The 25641-nt window shown below is 36.4% G+C and overlaps 1 protein-coding gene across 1 annotated transcript in view; it reads left to right on the plus strand.

Annotated features, from left to right (window-relative positions):
- The window catches only part of LOC135464965 (band 3 anion transport protein-like), a 71746-nt gene that overhangs the window by 26466 nt on the left and 19639 nt on the right, over positions 1 to 25641 (plus strand). The window contains 12 exon segments of the mRNA XM_064742551.1: positions 12288 to 12521; positions 12524 to 12614; positions 13722 to 13939; positions 15655 to 16171; positions 16744 to 16837; positions 17201 to 17388; positions 18089 to 18228; positions 20045 to 20228; positions 20954 to 21089; positions 22096 to 22176; positions 24351 to 24528; positions 24881 to 25183. Of these exon segments, the coding sequence (XP_064598621.1) occupies positions 12288 to 12521; positions 12524 to 12614; positions 13722 to 13939; positions 15655 to 16171; positions 16744 to 16837; positions 17201 to 17388; positions 18089 to 18228; positions 20045 to 20228; positions 20954 to 21089; positions 22096 to 22176; positions 24351 to 24528; positions 24881 to 25183 (2364 nt within the window).

Raw genomic sequence — 25641 nt, forward strand, 5'->3', positions numbered from 1 at the left:
ATTGATATCACTTTGATTCTTCATAGTTCAGATATCTATGAGAGAGTTTTGCGATATTTATTTACTGTTGCAAACTCCAATTCTTGCTCACAGATGTTGGCGCACTTCAGTTCTTGCACACTTTAAATCTTTAACACTACCCTATTTCTTCTAAATTTTAGGTCACCTGGTCTGCTCAATTTAGCCAATATATATGTAATTCTAACAGGAATATTGAGTTTATTTTTTCTCACATGGTTAGACCATCTAATTAACAACATACCTATATCTTTACTTTCCCAAAAGGCTGGTAAAGAAATGTAATATTCTATTTTCAACACTGCTAACACCTGTCTCAAATTTTAGAAGAATTAGGGTACTTATAGCACATTTTTCTGTCCTTACCTGCAGAGTTTTGCACACTTTAATTCGTGCACACTTATTGTCACACACTTTTTTGTACACTCATTCTGGCACCCTTCAATTCTTGTACACTAGTTCTCTCAGAATGTGATTCTTGCACACTAAATGTCTCACACTTTGTCTCACACTTTAATTCTTGCACACTGACTCTTACACACTTCAGTACTTACACACTTATTATTGCACAAAGCATTTCTTGCACATTGATCATTGTGACAAATAAATGACAGATAAATATGCAATTTTGTCAGCATACTACTAAATGCTCCATGGTGATATACCCCATACTGTTTCTTGTACATTGAGATCCTACAAAAGTACATTCATGGGTTTACGTATTAAAGCACGATGTCCTAGAATGAGGACGAATTTGTTTACAAATGCAAATTAGCAGCAAATGACTGCATGTGGATGTAGAGTAAGTGGTGTTGAGTGTCAGTCGTATGAGGCTTTGCATATCCAGGGTGGTACATCCATATAAGATTAGGGATTCAGGTCAAGTGTCCAGAGCCTGATGGTAAGTGTGAAACTCATATGTACGTGTACATAGCATCACTGAAGAAAAACAATCTAGATTCATGCATTGCCCTTTCCAAGGGGAGTGTGCATGATATGCTGTCCCCCCCCCCTACCCCCCGAAAAAAATTGAGGATATTTCAGTTTGTGTTTATGTTTCCTTAAAATGCAGTTTATAAAAATGTTAACCAGCAAGGCATTCAGCTGTTTACAGTGTGATATGCAAATCCTCGAAGCAGGCCAGTACTGTGCAGGCTTTTACAAGACATGCTTGTGAATCAAGTTGGGGTGCATTTGCGAAATTTGCACAAAAACTTGTCCGTCAAGTTTCTTTATATATGATTGGTTAAATCACGGGTAAAACTTGTCCGAACATCATTTGCTTTCTTCAGATGTGTCAGTGTTGCTGATAAGGGGTTCATCTTGTTATATATATATATATATATATATATATATATATATAACAAATGTACATTGAATATTAATAATTTTGGCTCATTTAATATGTGTGTACACTAAAAATACCTCTTACTTGTTCGGGTCGGGGGTTGGGGGCTTCCTGTCTGGCCATACATGAGAAGCTCTGCTAGCAGTCTGTGGATGGTTTTGGGTCGATATTCTTGAGTAGATAAATGCTTTCTTTAGAGTATAAAGTATTTTTGTGTAATAGCCTGGTCTCCAACCAATTTCTTAACCAGTTACATTTTAGCTTGCTATTCACACGTACATGCGTAATGTATACATGTAAACGGGGAAGTTGTTAAACTTTAAGATCTGTATAAAAGCATTATTTTACTATTAGTTTAGATCTGACTCCCATAAATTCAACTCTCATGATCCCCCATTATAACTGGACACTCAGGTGTATGACTGTGTAGTATCAAAATAAATGAATATATATATAAATTTATAATGCTCATGATTGCTCGATGTTCCTCCACCTGTGCGATAGCCGGTTTCAAGCTGTCTGAAAACTCATCATTCTGTTCTGTTACACTGCAGTGAACTACGCTGTATGTCATTGCTTTGCAAGAGCATCCATATATACATGGAGATTCATCGAAGTATTGCAGGAAATAACAAAAGAGCACACCATACAGACCAACTTGTGTTTGGGGGGCAATGCACGTTCCCTATTAATGAGTATAATGTTGTCATTTGTGCTAGAAGAAAAAAGACAAATTAGGACATTTTAACCTTTATTATTGTCAGTAATTAAGAATATTTATAAGAAACTATTACACAATGGATACTTGTTTATTGCGTTATGTAATTTTGCAAAAATTAAAAAAAACTACATTTTTTCGAGGTAATATGGTAATAATGGAGATGGTTAATATGTGTTCTATTTGTTGGACTCTGGCAGTAGGTGGATAGGTATTTCCCGTGTTGCATAATTAACTGCTGATGAGTTTTTTTCTTTTCTTCACTTACATGGATTAATTCAGATAAACAATGGACGGATCAACCTTTATCATGTTTTTTTGTGTTTAAACAATGCAGACATTATTCTCCTTTGTTTTAGCTGAAATGAATGAAAATCCGGGTTGATAATTTCAGTTCAAATTCACCGTCTGTAGACAAAGTGGTTTGCTCCACTGACCTCATGGAGACGTTTACTGTGAATATACATGTATATAATTCATAGGTCATGGGAGGGTCCATTATTGATGAAGGGCAAGACTTACCTTCTCAGCCTTATTGTTTTATTTATCTTATTCTAAAGACTTTAAGGAGCATGTTTTTTTAAAACATCACTGGATGCTGTAAGTTGGCATCATTTCCTGAGCATTTCCCATGATTTTCATGATTCGGGAAAATGTGCGCTTATATCCTCTTTTGTATTAAAGTCTCAATGGACAGGAAATAATGGAATAGCAGCCTGTTGATGGACAGGAAGTGACAACTGCTAAACATGCACATACTTCTGTATCTGCTCTACCTCTGACATGACAAACTTGCCTGTAAACGAGAAATATAGAATTTTATTTTGAACAAGTATATTGTCCTGTAAGTGGACTTCTGAGTTGATCAGTACTCATCTGGTTGTAAGTTAGGGGTGTGTTCTTCGAATGCCTACTTAAGAGAGTAACACACTGGCTGTTGTTGTTGTTGATGCAGATGGTTATCTCGAGTGAGACTGGTAAGTACAATGTACACGTGGATGTAGCCATTGGTATATATTATAAAATTGAATCCTACCTGGAATTTTATAGCTATTATAAATGTATAATCAGCATTTCAAACACAGGTATGTGAATATTTAGTCAGAAAATATTTTCCACTTTAGAGTTTATGAAATTTGAAAATGATCCATGTTATTATAGATATGTAATAGGTGTATGTAGGTATAAATACATGCTGTACAAATATTTTTTTACCCTATTTCTAAGATAATTTTTAACTTGATGTATATTCCTTACTTACAAACTAAACACAGAATACATTACAGTTTTAAAAATCTTGAATTTTTAATAGTCATTTGATTTTTACAAAAAAGAAAAAAAAATTACCAATAGAAATTGTAGATTCCTTTGACGGAAAAAAAAATGTAACATTTTTAAATGAATGTGTTGTTGAAAATCCTACAAGTGTCAGTAAGCAAACCAAAATTCAGGGCTGAACATTAAAATTCCAATCCGGTTCTGAATTGTTGTACATGTGATTGTTTTCTAGGGCACCTGAAACTCTATGGTCATAACACTGTTCGTGTTGATAGAGCCACCTGAAAACTTAAAATGTGCGAAAATTCATCTTTTTTTCTTCACTATATTTCTGGCAATTCCATACCAGACGAGTGTTTACCAACTGTACTCTCTGTACACTTTTAAAATCTTGCGGCTAAATTTTTCAGGCACCCTTACATGTGTTAAAAAAAACAAAAAAAAAAGAAAAAACAGAAAAAAAAAACAAATGCTGTTTGAGGAAAACTTTTTAGTATGTTTACTTTTCTTGTAATGTAATGTGATACAGGGGAGGGCTCGCTGTGCGTGTTTATACATCGACTTGTGAACATGTCATTCTGCGGTAGAAATAGACACCTACACCCTCGTGTTATGTATAGACTAAGCACGCTCACCTGTGGACTGCCCCTCGTTAAGGAAGGCTCTTACCTGTTCAGGTCAGATTCACCCATTATTTCCTCACTGGCGAGTAGTTTTCACTGGCATCGTGTCTCAGTGAATGTACATGTTTTTTGGGGGGGGGTTCACGTGCTTAAAAACTTTTATCACGTTATCAAACATAGAAATATTGGACAGGAAGTTGTGTTGTGTTTTTCTTTGGTTTGTCAAAGATTGCTATTTGCAAAGTGAGTTTTTACACTTTAATCATCCTTAAAATAATACTTGCACGGAATGTAGCAATAAATATATAAAGTACACCTGTCTGTCCTTGATTTATTTTTTTTTTTTTTTTGTTGGTACAGAGATTTTATCTAAACACATGCAACTTTTCAGATGTTGGATTGAATAATATTTGGACTTGCAGCAATACAAAATAAAATTTATCTTTCTGTTAATATGTACCAACCTGGTAATAAAATGTTACGTTGTCACTTACTTGATACTTTTGATATGAAGAGGTTAATTGGTCAGGAGATATCATTATCTGAAATGTTATGTAAGACTCCCCTCCCTCCAGACAAATATTACCACTTGTCAAAAATAGAAGTGGGGGAAAAAAAAAAAAAACACTTTGGAATCTCTAACTATTTCAACAAATATGTGACCCTGTCGTGAAATCTGGTTATGTCAGTTTAACAAAGTTTTTCATAAGGCAAGTGATTCTCACGTACCAACATCCTCCTGTGGCTAATTTGTCTCATTCTCGTCCTTCGTCTCAGCAAGGAAACATCATAACTGACCAGGAAGGAGGCCTGTCCTCATGTTATACAGGTAGAGGCACTAACGAGTTTTTCAGGTAGCGCGCAACATACCTGGATAGGTGGATTTGGTATGGATGATATTGTCATGTCAAACTGGCATGTGGGATTTTAAACATTTTTATTTGTTATAAAGGTGAAAAGTGTGATACTGCATGTATATATTGAGTTCAGGTAAGATGCTTGTCCGATGGTTTGGTAGAAAATTATGAAATTATATTAATGAAATTGTTTTGCTTATAGAAATTATAAATCATAATGCCCCGATTCTTCAAACTTTCAGTCCACTAAACAAAAAATGTTTGCTTCTTTACGGATAATTTTACATTGTGGTTTGACAAGCAGGAAGTTACACGAATTCTTAACATGCATTGGTGCAGGCCAAGTTAAATTCCCTAATGACTTGTATTGTGAAAAAAATATATATGGAAAATTGAAAATTTTTTTTTGAATTTGAGAATTTTGGATATTAAGAACGTGAATGCATGGGCCTGTCTGGATGAACAGTAGATAAGCAGTTCACATGTTCAAATTTAATATTATGCGTCACTTCACATCACATATTTTCCTTTGCTGCACTCACTGTCTTGTCGGGAAGCAGAAATACCACAAAATACATAGTTGCTTTGATAGAAAGGTGAGAAAATTTTAAGAGTTTCATCTTGTTTTTTTTGGAACAGCTGACTTCAAGATATTTTTGTGTGGGATAAGACAAATTTATGTGAGTTTATGTATTTTGTTTTGTAAACAGTTTGTTGACTTAATAGAATTATGAAATCAATTCACTGACCCTTGTTATCTTAACATTTTGTTTAACTTTAAAAAAAAAGTATTGAAGTTTTGATTTTGTCATTTATTTTTTTACTACTATAGGTTAATTCATTTGTTTATTGAGCTTAATATGATTGAACATTTTCATTTCAGTCTTGTAATTATCATCTGTGAAGCTGTTCTTTTGCAAATTCTTTTGAAGGCTTCACATATAATACATGCATAATCAATGTATATGATTGCTAACAAATTAGAGGTGTAATGTTATATAAAATATTAAAAGTGCACAGTAAATACAAAAATATCACATCTTCAACCTTTTTGCATGTTTGTCAGGTGTATATTCAGGTATATTCTGGAGGGGTTATTTTGTGTACACTGATAAAATGACAGTTTTTGTGAAACCCTGAAATTGGCCAAACCAACCAATTTACTTTTGTCCCCATACTCAAATTACAAATATTCATAAATTGCTCTGAAAGAACAAGAAAGAAGAGTTAAGTACAATTGATTAACAAAGTTTTGTGAAAGTGGACCCAGTTTTGATTCCTATAGATATTCTGCCCTTCTGCATTAGGTAGTGGGTTGTGGAACCTGCGGGGAATTCCCAGTGATGGGGTTTCCCCGCCTCAACTGTTTTCGTCTGTGTTAGTGGCTACATTCAAGTGAGTGACCCATCGGCACATAGAGGTGGTGTTAGGCCCATAGGGGTGGTGTTATATGACGTTTGTTAGGGAGCATTTGTTTGCCTCTTATATAGCACATTGAACCTTCTCTTTGGGTGAAAACCTATGATTCCCATGTGGGAAAGTTGGTCAGTTTTGTGCCAAAGGTGGGTGGTTTATTCCGATCACACAGGTTTCTGTCCTCCATAAACCTGGCTGCAGCCGTCATAAAAGTGCGAAATTTCTTACTAAAGTCAACACCATGCAGTCAGATAAATAATTAATTTCAAGGATGGGAATTTTCAGCTGATTTGAGATAATCAAGAGTTTCAAAGTGTTACATGAAGTTTGCTACAGAGCTGGAGGTCAGCTAGTAAAAAAAATGAATTTCTACAGATTTAGATGGAAAAGATTCTCTTTCCTGATGATTAAATTAAAGTACACATTTCATTGCATAACTACTCTTAAAGTGGCGATCAAGTACACGCTCACCAGTGGACTGCCCCTCGTTAAGGAAGGCTCTTACCAGCTCAGGTCAAATTCACCCATTATTTCCTCACTGGCGAGTAGTTTTCACTGGCATCGTGTCTCAGTGAATGTACATGTTTTTTTGGGGGGGTTTCACTTGCTTAAAAACTTTTATCACGTTATCAAACATAGAAATATTGGACAGGAAGTTGTGTTGTGTTTTTCTTTGGTTTGTCAAAGATTGCTATTTGCAAAGTGAGTTTTTACACTTTAATCATCCTTAAAATAATACTTGCACGAAATGTAGCAATAAATATATAAAGTACACCTGTCTGTCCTTGATTTATTTTTTTTTTTTGGTATGGAGGTTTTATCTAAGACACATGCAACTTTTCAGATGTTGGATTGAATAATATTTTATGACTGCTCAGATACAAAAATAAATTTCTGCACATTTTGATGGAAAAGATTCTCTTTCCTGATAATTAAATTAAAGTACACAATTCATTGCTTAACTACTCTTAAAGTGGCAGTGAAGTACAAGCCAAACCAGCTAACTATCAGTAGAGTAAAGGCCGATGATCCTCATATAAGTTGTTTTCAAATTTGTAAGTTTGTTAGACTCAGCTGATAATTAATCTTTGCCAGTACTGTTTAATTTGGGTCATCCTGTAAACAGTGTTGGTTGTTTATGGTGGTTCTAAGGGTAGAGCCTGTGGACTTCCGATAAGCCTGGGTAAATGCTGACACAATTAAGCTATCTTTCATTGGGTGGTAGTAAAATGAAAATACGTGGGTTGCTGGGATTCTTGGCGATGAACTCTGAGAACTTGGAGATACCTGTTTGTTACCCTTGAACTTGTGTTGAACTAAACTTGATAGTTTTGAAAGAAGACTTTGAGTTTGATACTTGGCTATTTTTGGTAACGTTCAAGTCTGGGCCTACCTATCTTTGTGTTTATGGTTTTTTTTTTGTTTGATACAAGGTCATTGTCCTCTTACGCAATGTATATGTAATTATGCTCTGGTGCCTGCATCCAAGAGGAGATTTTTATCTCCAGTGGAAATTTTGAAATTGGATACATGTAGGTATACTCCAGGAGAATTGGAAGTTTTTTATACATCAGATTTAAGTAATTTTGTAGAAATACTCTGTCCTGCTGTAGAAATGGAATGTGAAAGGGTATTGCATGATCTTAAAAGTTTCAAAAGAATTCAAAATTTTGCTTACATTTATATTAGTATACCTGTAGCAATACTTATAAGGTGAGATATGCAGGTGTCATTTGCTTCATTCTATGGACATGCCTATTGTCGCAAAAATTCAGCATTAAATTGTGTCATTGATCTTTGTATAAGATGACGTGAAATCCTGCTATTGCTGATTCTGCATGTATTTAATGAGGATTTCTTTATAGGAATGCTCATTCCCTACCAGTTCATTACAGATTGCCACTTGGTATTGATTTCAGCCAATCACAGTCTTAAGTTTCCAAGTTACAAAATGAACTCTATCCTATATGAAAGTAATGTATATGGCTGCACTGACTGTATATTCATGTGGCTGTATATGAAGGATGTAAAACATGTTTCGTACATTTTGGAGCACCTCTGAGGACATTGCATGTTATGTTTTTACATCTTAATTGACATATATAAGTGTGTAGTAATTGGTTATGAATTATATAATAGTATAATCAATGAAACATTTTTTTCTGAGATATTTCTAGTGTAATAGGGCTCACCAGCCTTCTACAAAGGGAAGCAAATCTTGTAACTGATAAAGCAGCAGTGCCCTCTATCTATTTGAATAACAATGTCAGCTTTTATTATTCATGATTACTGGTGGTGGTGTTGAAATCAGTGGTATTGTTATTTAATTAAGTAGAGGGCACTGCTGTTTTATCAGATACAAGATTTGCTTCCCTTTGTAGAGGGCTGGCGGACCCCATTACTGCCCTTCTGTATAATTGGAATATTCTTGAGTACGATGTAAAACAACATTTAAATAAGAAAATTCGTAATACTAGTAATAATAATAGATGCACATTTATTATAATATTAATTAAACTCAAAATTTGACCTAATAAATAGCACTAATTCTTTAACCTGACGTCTGGAGGTGTGGTGCTTGTATATCCTGTTTAGTGTTGTCAATTATTGTTTGCTAGTGACGACTTGTGACTATAAATTTGGCTGGCCCAAGGTACATGTTTATTGTTCTGTTAGAGTCATACGAGTGCATGAATGAGGTCGGCTGATTTCTTTTCGCGCATGTGAAAGGATTTAGGGCAAATAAGAGGTGTGGCAATAACATATTCTGTATCTATTTCTTCTCCAGTTGCAGTCATGAGTTTCATGTGATAAATATGTGTAGGGTTAAATGTATGTACTGGTATTTAAAACTTTTTTACTTTAAAACTTTACATTTTTAGGATATAGGAGCCTCTCACCAATGCTGTCACTGTTATGTTCAAGACCAGCTCATGCTGGCTTCCTCTCCGGCTGTACGTGGGAAGGTCTGTCAGCAACCTGCGGGTGGTAGTGGGTTTCCTCCCACCATAATGCTGGCTGCCGTTGTATAAGTGAAATATTCTTGAATACGGCGTAAATCACCAATCAAATAAATAAATAAAATTACATTTTTAGTTTTCTCGCATGATCATTACTAAGATTTTCATATGCAAAATAGCCTCCAAGCATCTAACCCACCCACCTTGTCTGAACTGAACTCAAAATGCCCTTTATAATCTAGTCAGTAATGTTTACTTCTCAAGTTCACCTTGTGATGTAAACTTCCTAAAAGATTGTTTAAAATTAAAAGAAAAAAAAAAAGCAAATTCCATTGCGTAGCCGTTAAAATTTCACGAGGCAGCTCAAGCATTTGCTAGCAGACACTGTTTGTTTATTTTGATGTACATGTTGCAGGTATGGTGAAAAAGAAAAACAATTTTAAGAGAATGTTCAGCTCAGGTGAGAGATTAGTAGAATATTTACGCAAGTGTAATTGCCAGCAGAGGAGCAAAACATAGGGCTGTACCTGTTGGTCTGTACCTGTTGGTCAAGCCGGTACTTTTATATTTACGACAGGTGATCATAGTCTTAATCCAGTCTATCTCCGGGAGGAGAAGACTTAAGCCTGTCTCTCCCCAGGAGGGGAAGACTTAACGAGTGAAAATGTACCTGACACAAACAAACAGACTTTTACAATACGGATATTCGTCCGGCTGGGTTAGCTCCGGCTCCTTCTCCCCAGCATTTGAAGAATTTCCGTAAGCTCCGGGTTTGGGTGCATAGTTTGTTGTTCTTGTAAGATTTTTATCTGGATTACATTTAACACCTGTCCAGTGGACTGTAAACAGGTGAGGGAATTTGACAGGTACATAGAGTAGTTGTGACACTTGTATGATAACAGCTTTATCACTTGTGCAGATACCGTATTTCACGTAGCAGTTTTCAGGTGACACATTTTGCTTGATTCTTATTGATTCAGCCACTTTATAGGGCTTCAAATTAAGGGCTTTTTTGTGAATTTGATAAATTTTGTTATCGGAAATATAGAGTTGCTATCAAAAGTGTGATTTTGAGGTTTTGAGTGTCTAGTGCTACTGATCATTGCTGGTAGTTTTGTATAGCAGAAAGTTGTACTGTAACATATGATATCATGTGTTGAATTTTTTTTTTTCAGGTTACGTGTAGATTGTTTTAATTGTTATCAACTTGTGGGTTTTTGGTATATACATGTATGGTATACTTGGTGAAGCTGGTTATCATCATCATGTGTATGGAATTTATGATTTGTAGGAATAATAATTTTAGTATTATTGGACGATTCAATAGCCCAAGTACAATGTAAATGTCACAGCCCATATTTTTAACCTTAAATTAAAAGCAGGTATTGAAACTTTCGGCGTCAGGCTGCCTGACCATTTGTTATATGATGGAAACACAGTGTCAGGTGACATGGGGTTTAGAGGTACATGTACAGGGATACCTTTTCTTGTACTATCCAAGTTTATCAATAATCTCTCAGCATACCTTCAACAGGACATTCCTGGTCCCATGTTTCAGAGAAGACTGCTAGTGTAGCTTCAAGCTACAATTATTAGCACCATTGAGCTCACTATTACAAACATTTTGGGGTTCATTGCTGGCTGGTGATACAATAATGCCAGACAACAACATAAAGGCAATCATGAACCTATACATGTACTGTTAGTGATAATGCTAATTTATGTATTTATTTAATTGATTGGTGTTTTACGCCGTACTCAAGAATATTTCACTTATATGATGGCGGCCAGCATTATGGTGGGAGGAAACTGAGCAGAGTCTCGGAGTAAACCCAGGACCATTAACAGGTTGCAGGCAGATCACCGTAGGTTGCTGGCAGATCATCTGTAGGTTGCTGACAGATCATCTGTAGGTAGCTGGCAGATCATCTGTAGGTTGCTGGCAGATCATCTGTAGGTTGCTGACAGATCATCTGTAGGTAGCTGGCAGATCATCTGTAGGTAGCTGGCAGATCATCTGTAGGTTGCTGACAGATCATCTGTAGGTAGCTGGCAGATCATCTGTAGGTTGCTGGCAGATCATCTGTAGGTTGCTGACAGATCATCTGTAGGTTGCTGGCAGATCATCTGTAGGTTGCTGACAGATCATCTGTAGGTAGCTGGCAGATCATCTGTAGGTTGCTGACAGATCATCTGTAGGTTGCTGACAGACTATTGCTATTGTCCTGCTGAGGTTATGATGCCAGGTCCATACGTTCTGTCACGGATTTCCAGAAAACAAACTGTAATACTTACAACAGTCCTTATGTTTGTAGTCTCCTTTTTGATTAGATGTGAATTTAAGGGTCATTCCATCACAAAATGTGCTTGATAAGTCATTGTTTCGACAATTATGAAAGTTTTTGTCATTAAAAATGGTCACTTATTATGCACATGCTGTACATGTGTGTATATATCAACATTATAAAATTTAATTATTACTTTGAGCAAAGGAAAGTGTGTTTTTGTTGGCATTTTTCTGTGTCTGCCCATCTGCATCTGCACAAAGCGCAGTTTGAATTTGGATGGAATTTTGTGCTTATGGTCTGTGGACCAATCCATTGAATTTTGGTGGCAATCCAGATTGGCATCCGTACCCGGGAATAGTTTAAAATGATTCTTCACTGTTAAGACAAATGTAGAGTGCTCTCCCCTTTTAATGATTGAGGGAATCTTTACACTTTGCTTTGGTGTAAGTTTGCACTCTCCGACTGCCTTGTGTTAAAGGAACACAGAATTAAATCTGATTGACTGGTTTGAAAGATATGCCTAACTTTAGCTGGATTTTAAATATATGGCAGATTATTATTATATTGTTGTGCAGGGTTTAACTCTCTAGCTCTTTACAGTCAGCCAAACAGCATGGATTATTTATCCCTTTAAAGCTCGAGTAATTTTTATGTTTTTATTTTGCTGAGTAAATTATAATGGAATAAGTTTTTGTTATATACAGTCGTTCGAAATCATGTTACCCATGTGATTGGAGAGTCTCATGCTCATCATGACATCTGCCGTTGTTGTTGTTTTCAGAGTACTATGGATGAAGCATCCGTGCGATTGTTGCCGCAGAGCGAAAGTCACAAACTGCTGGGAGAAAATGAAAGCCCAGGAGACGGAGATGTTGAAATCAGCCAATCAGAGACTGTGCTGGATATGTCTACCATCGAAGCTGCCGAACAGTGTGTGCCTCATATTGGACACATGGACAAAGAGGAGTGTGTCGCGCATATCTCGACACTACACGATGATGTGGAGAAAATGTTCGTAAAAGAAAGGCCCCACGCTTTGATGTCATGTCACTGTCGTCCGATCCTGTCGTTTCAGATCCAAGAGGATTTGGTGAAGAGGACTTCAGAAGTAGGTTTATTTTGTTCTTTTTTTTTTTGTATCAGTTAACTAGATGTTAAATAGTACGAGAGGCTGGTTAGTATACCGTTTGCATGTAGTTTAAAAATGATATAGGCATAACAATAATAATATCTACAGTATGTGTATCGATCTCATGAAAATGGGGACCCTCCATCATATTTATGAGCGAAATATTCTGAGTATAATAACAGCGAAATAAATAAATGTATTTACTTACAATAACTCAGTCAGTTGAAATAAAAACTGTTCTTCCACAAGGCCTTCAGATACAAAGCAATATACAGAATCAAATTACATGTACTTCTGTATCACAGTAACATATATAGCAGATATAAGTTTGGCATTTTTCTTGGGACACACTTTGCTTGCTTCTGATTGATTCATTCACTTTATAGGACAACTTATCTGATTAATTTTTTATCAGGAAAACTTATGTGTTGACATCAAAATTTTCATTTTAACATCTTATTGTGCTGCTGAAGGTGAATTATTAAAGGCGAAACTTTAGATGAAATACAGTAATTGGACCCCCCCCCCCCAAATTGTCATCGTCATGTATTCTTAAATCAGGAAGTTTCAACAAGGTTAGCTTACATGTATGTCACTGTTATTTTGTGGATAATCTGTTAGGTACAGTATTAAAATGGGCATCTTAAACCTGGTTTTATTAACCTCAATTTCACAGATACATAGATATACTCTAAGTCTTCAACCTTTTCAACCACTTCTGCCACCAATATTTAGAGATAAAAGTAGAGAAATAATTTGTAGAGTTTTATGAAGCTTGCGTCTTTGGTGACACAAGCAAATCAGTTTGGCATCATTTTCATAATAATTGTATGCTGCAAAAAGATTTACAGTAGATTTGATGTTATATGCAGTTTTAGGATGTCAAAACTGACAACCCCCGTTCCTTTGCAGAGGATGTGCCAAAAGAATTTAAGTACAAAGAGTAATATTGCATGAAGTCATTTAGATATTTGATTGATGGTTTTGTTAGCTCTATCCGTGATTACTAACTTGCATTTTACATGAACTTTGTGTCAGAAGACATGAAATCTTTAATATGAATGTGATGTGATCTCTTGTGCCCAGGTCATCGTCAAATGACTTTTCCACATGTGCACCACCCACTCAAAGCACTACGCAGCCACTCCATAAAAAAATCTCGACCTCTCAAGGGAATAAAATCTAAAAAGAAAAAGAAACGGAAGTTAAAGACAGTGCGGAATTTTCCGTCAAAGACAGCTGCTCAAATTCCGTCGATTCCAGAGGAAAATGAGGACTATGAGTTTGACGACTCAGACTCGGAGGTATGAACTTATTTATTCATTTAAATGTAAATGACTTAAAATTTCTCCCAAAGAAATGAATTTTTAGAGGCAAATAACTGTCGTGCGGAGCCTCTCACCAATGTGGTCGTTGTGAGTTCAAGTCCAGCTCATGCTGGCTTCCTCTCTAGCTGTACGTGGGAAGGTCTGACAGCAACCTGCGGATGGTCGTGGGTTTCCCCCGGGCTGTGCCCGGTTTCCACCCACCATAATGCTGGCTGCCGTCGTATTAGTGAAATATTCTTGAGTACGGCGTAAAACACCAATCAAACAAATAGAGGCAAATAACTGTCATGCAGAGCCTCTTGCCAATGTGGTCGTTGTGAGTTCAAATCCTGCTCATGCTGCCCTCCTCTCAGGCTGATAATGGGAAGGTCTGGCAGCAACCTGCAGATTGACATGGGTTTCTACCGGGCTGTGCAGATTTCCTGGCACTATAATGCTGGCAACCATCGTCTAAGTGTATTTACTAAGAAGTAAATAAGTAAATGTCATAAAGCATTACTTTTGTTGCGGACATGCAACAATTATCCAGTAATATATTATCCTGCATTTACCTTGGATGCAAAGCCTCTAGATCAGTAGAACTCTCACAATCTAGAAAAATGTTCAGCTCAGTCAGTGGCGCAACTTTGGGTCATGTACGATACTGGAACCCGCTTTGGTGGCCTGATGGTTAGAAACGTCCGCCTTGAAGTTGAGAGACCCAAAAAGTTTTTTGAGAAAAGTTTTATTAAAACTTTTAATAAATGGTACTTGTTGCTGCTCGCTTGGCGCCCGGCACTGAGAGGTTAAAGCAATGAAACTGAACTGGTTGGCCCGGTGTCAGTGTAACTGACTGGGTGTCATGCCTGGTGTCTTCAGCATGACAATTTCGGTGGCGCCCACACTTTGGCGGCATGAACTCACCCTTCCACAAGATGACACACTGTATGTGCACACACCTAATGACTCCTCATTATTGTATGACTGAAAAACTGTTAAGTAGGACGTGAAACGTCAAACACACACACACACACACACACACACACACACACAAGTTTGTTTAGTGTGAAGGGGTAACCTTGACACCATTGTACATGTATTCCCTCAGAATTTGCAATTTAATTGCACTTTTGTGCAATTTACATAAAATTTTGTACTGGTAAATTTTTTGTCTGATTCTTTTTGACTCTTGAAACTTTACATGGACGCATGCATAGTTTCAAAATAAAAAAATTACTTTATTAAAAAAATTAAAAAAGGTAGATCTGAGCCAAGGGTGCAAAGCAGCAGCACACAGTAGGCATTGGTTTATCTCCCGTGAGACTTTTGACTTGAAAATACCTGTACATTTATCTGGTTTCTTGTACAAATTCTAATCTGTACTGTAATTCTTCAATGCAGGTTTGTAATATGTTTATTAAAAACAATTTGTGGATGGTCGTGGGTTTCCTTCTGGTACTGACTGGTTTCTGCCCATCAAAGTGCTGAAATATTCTGTCAAATAAATAAGAAAATGTTTTATTAAAGCATATTTAGAGGGCATTATTTTGTGTAGACTGATAATAATATACTTTTTGTAAAGCGCTGTAATTGAAGCCAACCCAATTAATGTTGTTTTGTCCCCAAATATCAAATGAAGAAAGGTGCAGTGAAAGGTGCTCATTAATATGCGAAAACATGGTAATTCAGTCTCGTGGCTGTGGTGTTTCCAGGACTCTGAAGAAGACTCCGAAGAAGACTTGGACATCCCAGAGGAAGAAATTCTGCGGATTCGCCAAGAGGAGGATGAAGTGGACTACAAGGAAAATGCAGCTCCGATGGAGCAGCCAGGACCGGCCCAGGGACCTGTGTCCCCCGGGGGTCACCCAGGCTCACCCCCTGGGACCAGTGTTGGTTTTTACATCGGGGATGAATCTCTCGGTAAAAGGTCGGACATGTCCGCTAAACCCTCAGGGCAGTCCATAACCCCAGCCGCTAGCGATGGAAGCCTTAAGCCGCCTTCACTCGGAGACCTGTCCAAGAAAGGCTCGTCCACATCTGTGGCGGCAACGAAATTCAAGAGACAGTCGTCCGCAGAACCTCAGCCCTCGCCGATGTTCGAGGAAATCGAGGACGAGCCGATGGTATCCCAGCATGCAGCTCAGGTGAATTTGGCCAGTGATCCCGACCCTAGTCGGAAAGGAAGCATGCAGAGTGCTGGCAGCACGGGAAAAGTACAGTTTTTCTTTGGTGAGTGTCAACGCATCAGATTCTGAAAATTGACTTACAACGTTTTGTTGCAGCATAGTGACCCAGAAGCCTCGCACCAATGTGGTCGCTGTGAGTTCAAGTCCAGCTCATGCTGGCTTCCTCTCCGGCCATACGTAGGAAGGTCTCTCAGCAACCTGTGGATGGTTGTGGGTTTCCCCTGGGCTCTGCCCGGTTTCCACCTACCATAATGCTGGCCACGGTCGTATAAGTGAAATATTCTTGAGTACGGCGTGAAACACTAATCAAATAAATAAAGTTTTGTGAAAGTGTGAACAAATGGCTTTGCTAGATCCTTGATTCAAACAACAGATTCTCTCCATCATTGTGCATTGAGAGGCTCTGTTCAGCGGAGTCGCATTTCACCTACATGTAAGTTCATTTGCTGTTTTTAGATGAAAAGGCCACAAAATTTACCACAATCTCTCAGTCAGTCATTTTTCAAATATGTTGATTACACCAGAAATGTTCACTGAGGATGAAACCTTTTTTGAAACTTTTTTTGTGACCTGCATAATTATGAATGTTTAACCTTTGCTCTTTGACCTTGCCAGGTAATGCCAGTGATACAGACCTTGTGGATAAAGGACAGACCAGCGACAAAGAAAATTATCCACCACGTACATCAGGCCATTCAGATCCAGTTGGGTGAGTCCATTTTACAAGATGATGTGTTCTCTTATCTGAAAAAAGTGATAAAAAGAAGTAAATAAGTCAGTTGTATTTGACCTCAAATTTCGTCCGTGACCTATTTTACTCTTTTTGCCAGCTGCTGAATTACATGTACCCTTGAAATGACTTAAAATTTCACCCACAAAAGAGCATTTTTAGAGGCAAATAACTTACAATTTTCCAGTAAAATAGCATCCCATGCCTCAAGCAAACCTCAAAACATCTTTCTGAAATCAACAGATCTCTCAGAATTAGGAAAAATGGTTAAGTTAGTCTTGGACGAAATTTATAGTCATTTAAGGTATATCCCAAAATGATATGAATTATTTGTAAATGCAGTCACGCACCAACAAAATCAAGATCCAAACACCGGCATCACCATCATCATGACCAGTTCAAAATGGAGGACCTGTTGATTCGCCGGCAGCCGGGCAGTGAGGTCAAGCTAGATAATCTGTTGAAGCGAGTTCCCACGGAGGTGGACGAGGCATCCATGTTACAGAAAGCAGATCTGGATGACATGGCCAGTGAGTGACATTCATCTGTAATTTACGCGCATTTTGTTAAATTGTTTATGTTAATCAGTTTTATTTTTTCATTGCTACTTTTGTAAGACAAAACAATACATCGTGAAGTTTCAGATGTATGTTTTTTTTTTATTTTGGGCACTTTGAAGGAAAGGAAGTTATTCAGCCTTGTTCATTGTATTTATAAAAAGAAATTTCTTAAATTTTATACAGTGTAATTTGCTCTTGAAACAGCCATAGACCTTTAGCCAATGGTATTGTGGAAAATAAAAAAAAGATAAACATGGCAGTATAAGATTATCAAGCTGTCCACAGAAGGAAAACAATTCTGTAGCAATTCAGAGTTGGTCAACAGAATGGATGAAATTAACAACTTTCCCATTGGAAATACATGTAACTATGCCAGGAGCCTACTACCACTGATATTATTTTGAATGGAAATGGGTTAACCACCAACCTCTCGCCTGGGAGGTCAAGATTTCAAATCCAACTTTTGCAAGCACCTTTTTAAGTTTATATTTGGAAGATACACTTATATGCAGTTTCCTGATTTCCGCCTACACATAAATCTGATGTCTTTGCTTGTGTGATATTCCTCAAAGTACAGGTAAAAATACAGGTAACCTATGCTATACATTTACCTCAGCGAATCAAGTTAGAAAGCAGCTGTTAAGCGACTTTGTTTTTTTTTTTTTCACAGGTCACAGATGGGAGGATGTCCGTGGAATCCGCCGACACAAAATACAGAAGCTTAGTGGGACTTCACACACAGGGAAGAAAGAAAAAGAAAAGAAAAAATTCCTGAAGTTTAAGAAAAAGTTTGACCACACTCCCCATGAGGTAAGCTGGTGTGGTTTTTTACTTGGATGTTTTCCTGCTTTTCTTCTCTTCCATTCACACATTCACATCTGCACCTCCAGTTTGTTTCTTTTTTATATCATATGAATACATTTACAAAAAATTTTCTTGGTTGTAATGTCTGTAACTTTATTTTTTTTTCATGTTTTTTAGATTTATGAATTATTACGTTATCAAAATGTATGTTATAGTTTAAGATCTGCTATGCTTTTCTTATTCTAAAAAGTACACATTTATTAGAGTATTTACTACCTTGTATAAGTTGTTTAAAAAAAGCAATGTAGACTTAGTAAACAGCAGATTGACTGTCTATGTGACGGTAATAATTAAGGTATTGCTGACTTTACAGCCTTAACAAAATAATTAATCTTAAATTCGTTGGAGTAGTTTGACTTGAAAATGGTATTTGAAAAGTAAAGACAACCAGATCATGTTTATTTACTTATATATATATTTGGTCTTAGTTTGCACAGGTAATTAACATATTTACTGTAAACAGAGGCTTTTTATGCGTCTCGTCATCATATCCTCAAATAGTTTAGTTTAATCTTCGTGTGACATACTGCAGGTAGCGTTGAACATTGTCAAAATCCGCCGAACAAAATTCTCCACTATGTCTGCATGTCACATGACCCATGTGGAAGGAAATAATTGGGCTAAGCCTGTGGCCAAGCTCAGACCCCCTGCCCGACATAACATTTTTTAACCAAAAAAATTAGTAAAACTTCGCCAGCATTGTGTTTGTGTATTTCAAAACATAAAGCTTAATGGCGACACGTTTATCTGAAATTTTTGAGAGCTTCTGTTTCGCTGAATAAGTTGACATTATGAGGATTGATGTTATAAGCTACAGACATGCACGGTTGTTTGGGACAATCCAAGGATCCGGAGATGGCAAGTTAATGTTTATTTGCGGAATAAGATGGTAGAAAAATTTGCTCGTCAAATCATATGGGGTTCAAGCTAAATTCATTACAAGCCTGGATATTTAAATCCAGGTCAAAAACGATTGTATTTTTTTTTTTTTTTCATTTTCTAATTGTTAGAAAATTTCACTGTTAATGTGTACATATATTTTTGACTCATTTCATGGACATTAGTCTGCTCACAAAGATGTTACTTGCAAGCCAGTTTAGCTCTGGCTGTCAAAGTCAGATTGCTTATATGAAAATGTATATTTTTTTACATACATAGATAAAGGGTTAGGAAAACAAATGTTAGATTAATTTAGCTTGCTCTTGGATTTTTACATGTATTGGACTTCTTGACGTTTGTAAATATACAAAACGACATGTAACTGATGTACAGAGAATGTGTATTGGATCTGGAAAAGTGAAACACAGAAATGTGAAAAACATAAGTATTTTAGAAATTTATCTATTAAGGCAGATGTGCAAGGTATTGGATATACTGTAATTCTTCTCATTTTTGGGACATCTAGTTGGTTTTTTTTAGCCAATGCACATGTAATTGTAACAGGAATAAACAGTTATTTTTTTTCCTCACATGGTTTAATAGTCTACCTAATGAGCAATATCTACATACATACATGTATCTTCACTTTTCAGTAAAAACTGAGACAGAAATGTAATTTTTTTGGTTTCAGCACTACTGATGTTTGACTAAAAATTAGAAGAATTACAGTAGCTTTGGTGTCGAAAAAAGCGCGCAACGAAGAAAGGCAGGCGTGTAAATCTTTACAGAATGTTTTTCGATACATATGTTTAGAATACTACTGTTTCAAAAGTGAAAATACATACTTACACCTTAAAGCTTACTGTGTTTTTTTTTTTCACAGGTTTTTGTGGAGTTAGATGTTCTTCACAGCGACGCGTCCAACTGGCAGTGGGAGTGGCGAGAAAAAGCACGCTGGATCAAGTTTGAAGAAGATGTAGAAGAGGGTGCTGAGAGGTGGGGTAAACCTCACGTCGCCTCGCTTTCATTTCACAGTCTGCTTGAGCTACGCAAACTCCTTGAAAGAGGTGTGTATTTTTTGAGCATTTTCCAGGTTTAGCTTTAAAGATTTCTTCAGTGACCAGTGCATATTAAATACAGAGCATTTATAGGCCATGTGCATAGATGTACCCAGAATTTGAAATCAGGCTGTCTCTTCTCCAATTCTCTTTTGTTTTTCCCGTCTCTTCCATGTGAATTTTGTCACAAATAGAGCGTCTCAGAGACACTGAGACACCACCCGGGCTAAACCTGTGGTCATGTGTGAAAAATTCTTGAGCGTGGCTCAAAACAATCAAATAAAGACATGTAAATAAATGTATACTAGATGACCTTAGGAATGTATAACTGCTAATTAAGAAATAAATAAATCATCTGGGCGCATATACTTTTTGTAAAGCCCTGAAACTGACCAATCCAAGCAATGTAGTTTTGTATCTAAAGTCAAATTAAAAATGTGCCTAAATTTGCACAGAAGGTTGCTTTTTCTTACGTGAAAAGTTTGAGGGATTAAGGTAAGTAAAATTGCGCTCTCAGTGTTTGTGAAGTCTTGGTGACAGTAAGCGTGTAATGACACTTGTATGACAGTTTTGCATCAGTTCTGTATCAGTGAAAAATTTTTGATTATGCCATTAAAATCAGCAACAAATCCAATAAATAAGTAAGTGAAATTGTCATGAGTTCATCAAAAAGAATAATCAGTGAATAAGGAAATTTATATCTCAAGAATCTAATTTTTCCTCCCCCCCCCCAGGTACTCTATTGCTTGATTTAGAGGCCACAGATCTGCCGTCGATTTTCCACAGTGTTGTTGAAAACATGATCATAAATGATCAGATCACAGAAGAAAATCGGGGCAATATTTTGCGAACATTACTGCTCAAACACAAGTAAGTTTGATCATTACATTTAAATGTTAACATGTCATATTTATTATTGTTAAGTGCACATATGCAGATATTTTTCTTCGTGGGTTAATGAGCCATTTCTATAGCGTGTTTTTGTCTTCGACTCTCATACCCTCATTATTTTTTAGGTAATACATTAGATTCTTTTGCGTGGCACATGTGGGAAAGTGTCATAGTTACTTGCCAAAGGTTTGCTGGATTAATCTGGGCTCTCCTGTTGTCAACATTCCTGAAGCAGAACACCAAGGCGTGTAACTTAATTTCTTTTCAGTACAACTTGGAATATCAGTCCATCAATCTATGTGTCAATGTGTTGTTGTTTTTTGTTTTGTTTTTTTGTAGCAAGGAGATAAAACAGTGTGGTCACGGTGTCATATTTCCAGTGGCACTTTGACATTGAAAACTAACAGCCAGTTGACTTGTTTCCAACAGCACTTTTAATGGAACATCAAGAAAGTTTTTAACCAAGTTTTGGCCTTGCTGAAAAAATTTTTTTTTTTTTTGGCTTTGTTGGCAAAGCACAAACTAACGTGGCTAGAAGGTGTGATTTGGCGGTGGCTGTTTGATTAAATTTATATGTTGTGAATTTAAGTCTGTTGGCATTTAACGTAAAATCACATCACGGCACTCCAGAAATATTGATTCAGCGAAATAAATAAGAACTGTCAGTCCTGGCTGTATCTCTGGAGCTGAATTTATTTTAATTTTTTTTACACATACTGTTGTAAACCTGATAATAAAATAATGTCCTAGAAATGCAGCCACAAGCTGTGATCAGATCCTGACTTCAGTTTAGGACAGCTTTGCAATTCTAGTGCCCAGTCAATCAATTCATCCTGTCATCTGTATACTTACTCACACATTTCATTCACCATTCATTTCCATTCCAAAGTTGTTGTTGTTGCACCACTGTGTATATATATATATATCATTTCACCACGAGTTGTCTCCCTTAGTCACATCCATGAACTAATCTCCCTGTTTTCAGACATGTCAGAGACAGAAATGATTTTATCCGGCGAAACATTTCGTATCTTAACCTCATGGGGTTGGAGCACTCAGATCGAAGGTTTGCTGTTGGTTGTCATGTGACTTGTTGTTGTTGTTGTTTAACACAAAAACAACTGGAATGATACTTCACCATCTGTAGCACCCTCTTTAGGTCACCCTCTTCATGTCACCCTCTTCATGTCCCCCATTGCTCGATATATATTTGTCCGGTCTCTTTGGGCCTATGGTTTCTTGAAACAAAGTTTCCCCTCAAAATTTGTTCCAAACTCAAAGATTAATCTTGTCGATCTTTGAGGCAGACATCAAAATAAAGTTTCAAGTCCAAATTTAAGTCCCTGCTGAATTGTGGAAGCTGTATTTCATGGAACCAAGCCCCACATTTACATTTGCCTTCACCTGTCCTGCATGCATTGCCTGTCCATCAATAAGTGTCTTTATTATTTGTGGACTTGTCTTCTGCTGTTTGTCATACATGTTAAAAAACATTGTATTGGTGCATTTTGAAAGTTATATTTTTATATAAAGCTGTGCTTTTGCGGAAGGTTGCAGTTTATTTTTGCATGGATGCTTATACTTTCTTTAATGTCGAAGTTCTTAGATTATTCATGGGTTTATGTTCTGCAAAGTGTTGGGTAGAAAAAAAAAGAGAAAATTTTTTTTTTATTTATTTATTTATTTGATTGGTGTTTTACGTCGTACGTGCTTGTGTTGTGAAATGCAAATATTACCAAGTATGGATTCGTCTCTTCTGAAATTAATTTTCAAACATTTATTTAGAGCTTTTATAAGCAATTCCATTTAACACATCTAGCAACGGCTTGAATTGCACCTTTGCCATGGCTAAGAATTAACAGCTATTTTATACATCAGGTGGTCCACTTTGAAGATGCCTAGACCATGCTTATGTTCCCTTCCACATTTATATAGGACTCCCGTTTTTAATATCCCAAATGTGTTTTCATACTTTCCTTTATATGCCTTATTCTAAGCATGAATGAATGGCCTTCATTATGCCCAGAATGGAAAAATATATGTACCCAAAAAAATATAACAAATATTGACCATCAGTTTGCAATATTTTCAAACAATGTAAAAAATAAAATGAAACAATGAAATAGCTAACATGAAATTTCTTTAAAGGAAAGAAGTTTTAAGAGGATTTATGTTAAAAAAAGTAAAAACTTTGGATTGAATTCAGATTGAATTCTAAAAGAAAAAAAAATAAAATGGGCCAACTTTAAGTTTGTTAGAAAGAATTTTAGTTCCTCCTCCATCAGAACTATGAATAAAAAGAAAATAATCAAATACCTGATTAGACTTATGAAAGAGGAGAGCTGTAAGATGATTTTCTTACGATTTTATCTTTAATTTGTCTCATTTGTTTTCTTAAAATGAAGCTTCTTTTTGTTAGAATTTACATTGTAATTAAGCTACTGTAGCATGGTGCATTCTTCCAATAGCTTTGTTATGGCATTTGCACCCACTTATACGTTGTTTTGCAAAATATCAGTATTTTTGTTGGTAAGTGTAGAAAGCTTCCTTCGTTTTGTATCTGATGTCACTTTTTTAAAGGTTTGAACTTTGTTGTCAGAGCATAATGTTTTTGTAGGTTCAGCTGGCATTTGAAATTTACACTCATGCTGTAATAGTCACTTGATGTCGTCTTTCGTTTTAAGAATGTAGTATGTTTTGTTTCTCAGATGCTGGATCTATATGTGCATTTCTTTTTTCATAAGTGCATGAAATATTCAATATTTTGAGCTTTATTTGGTCTTTTTAATTTGTTTAATATTTTCTGTATTTTGGATCAGCATTGTTAAAACTAAGAACATTTTAAATCAAATGGAAATATTTTATAATATTACGTAAATGGAGAATATTTGAGTCTTTAACAGTGAAGATATTTTAAATGTTTTAATTGTATATTTTGAAGATAATAAAGCCCAGTGATTTACATGTAATTATAAAACCACAAGTATCAGAAACGAAGTAAAAATTTTACAGATTGTTTATGTTATTTATTTGATAAAATTTCACAGTATAAGTCAAATTTAACTATATTTATAACAAAGATCAAATACAAAAAAACATTTGCTATGTTTTTCACAGGATTTGTACATGTGGTCACCATATATTTTTATGTCACAGTGTCCTCACAACTTTTTTTTCTTTTTGTTCTCTTCATTCGCTGAAAAAAAAAAAACATGTCTAACTTTCTCTCTTTGGTTTCAGGCACCACAAGGATCATTCAGTGATTAAGAACTTCTCGACAGCGAGTTTTGGGTCGATGGGTTTAACTGCCCGTGAAAAGGAGAAAGATCTCCAATCTGTGGAGAGTGGACAGAAATTGACTGAGCATGGAGAGTACATGAAATTAGAGCTGGTCAAAACGGATGTTGACAATGAAATGGTTAGTACAGAGTTCATGTTGTTTTATATAGCATAATCTTGTAAGGAGGATCTCTGAAAACCTAAATAGGGGCTGCTGATTGGTTAGTGAGCTAAAGCAGGACAATCACCGAGGTTTCCTCACACCATAGTGCTGGCTGCTGTTGTACTAGTGAAATATTCTTGAGTAAGGCGTAAAACACTAATCATATAAAATAAATTTATCTAAGCAAGAGAGAGAGTTGTACCTCATAGAGATGGTGTATACGAATTGATTTTTGCCTTAATTGACATAACTGTTTTAAATAGGCAAAACAAAAGCATGGGATTTTATGATGACACATGTAACGTTGTTGTTGTTGCTGTTGTTACAGAATAGTGATGGTGTCCACATCGGCTTCACATTACCTGAGTCACAACCTGAAGAGAAGACGAAACAAGTACAGGAGATCATGAAGCGGATTCCCAAAGATTCCGAAGCGGCCGCTGTCCTTGTTGGTACGGTTGACTTCCTGAACTTCCCAGCAATGGCCGTCGTCCGTCTGTCTGAAGGTCAGCCTCTCAATCTGACGGAGGTACCTCTGCCTGTCCGGTTCATTTTCATTCTGCTTGGGCCGCCGTTGGCCATGGATTATCATGAAGTGGGCCGGTCGTTATCAACGCTCATGTCCAATCAGGTAACTCATGGTGTTCATGATGATGTCTTTCCAGTACTCACAGCAATATCGTTTTCACTTTCTTCATCTTTTAAATTAAACTGGAAAATAAGTATATATATATATATATATATATATATATATACAAGTACTATTTGTTAATGCTTCTTAATGTATTGTTACAAAGGGCTGCAGGAAAGAACAAATAGTTCAATTTAACAGAGTTACCCTTTTAAAATATAGAGTTCATTTCAGTTCAATTCAATTCTTAATCAGTCAGTCATTCACTCATTCTCATACTCTTTTAATGTGGTTTTGCATGATTTTGGCTGAAGATAATATGGCTTTCTTTGCGAGTGTCACATGCGACAAATTAAATTGGTCAGAATAGTAGGACTGAGTGGGGGCGGTGTGCCTGGTGTCTGCGACACGATGTTCCATTGAGGCAGCACTACAGATATGTTGCCATTGAGTGGCGC

The sequence above is a fragment of the Liolophura sinensis genome, chromosome 4, assembly GCF_032854445.1.
Source record: "Liolophura sinensis isolate JHLJ2023 chromosome 4, CUHK_Ljap_v2, whole genome shotgun sequence".
NCBI lineage: Eukaryota > Metazoa > Mollusca > Polyplacophora > Chitonida > Chitonidae > Liolophura > Liolophura sinensis.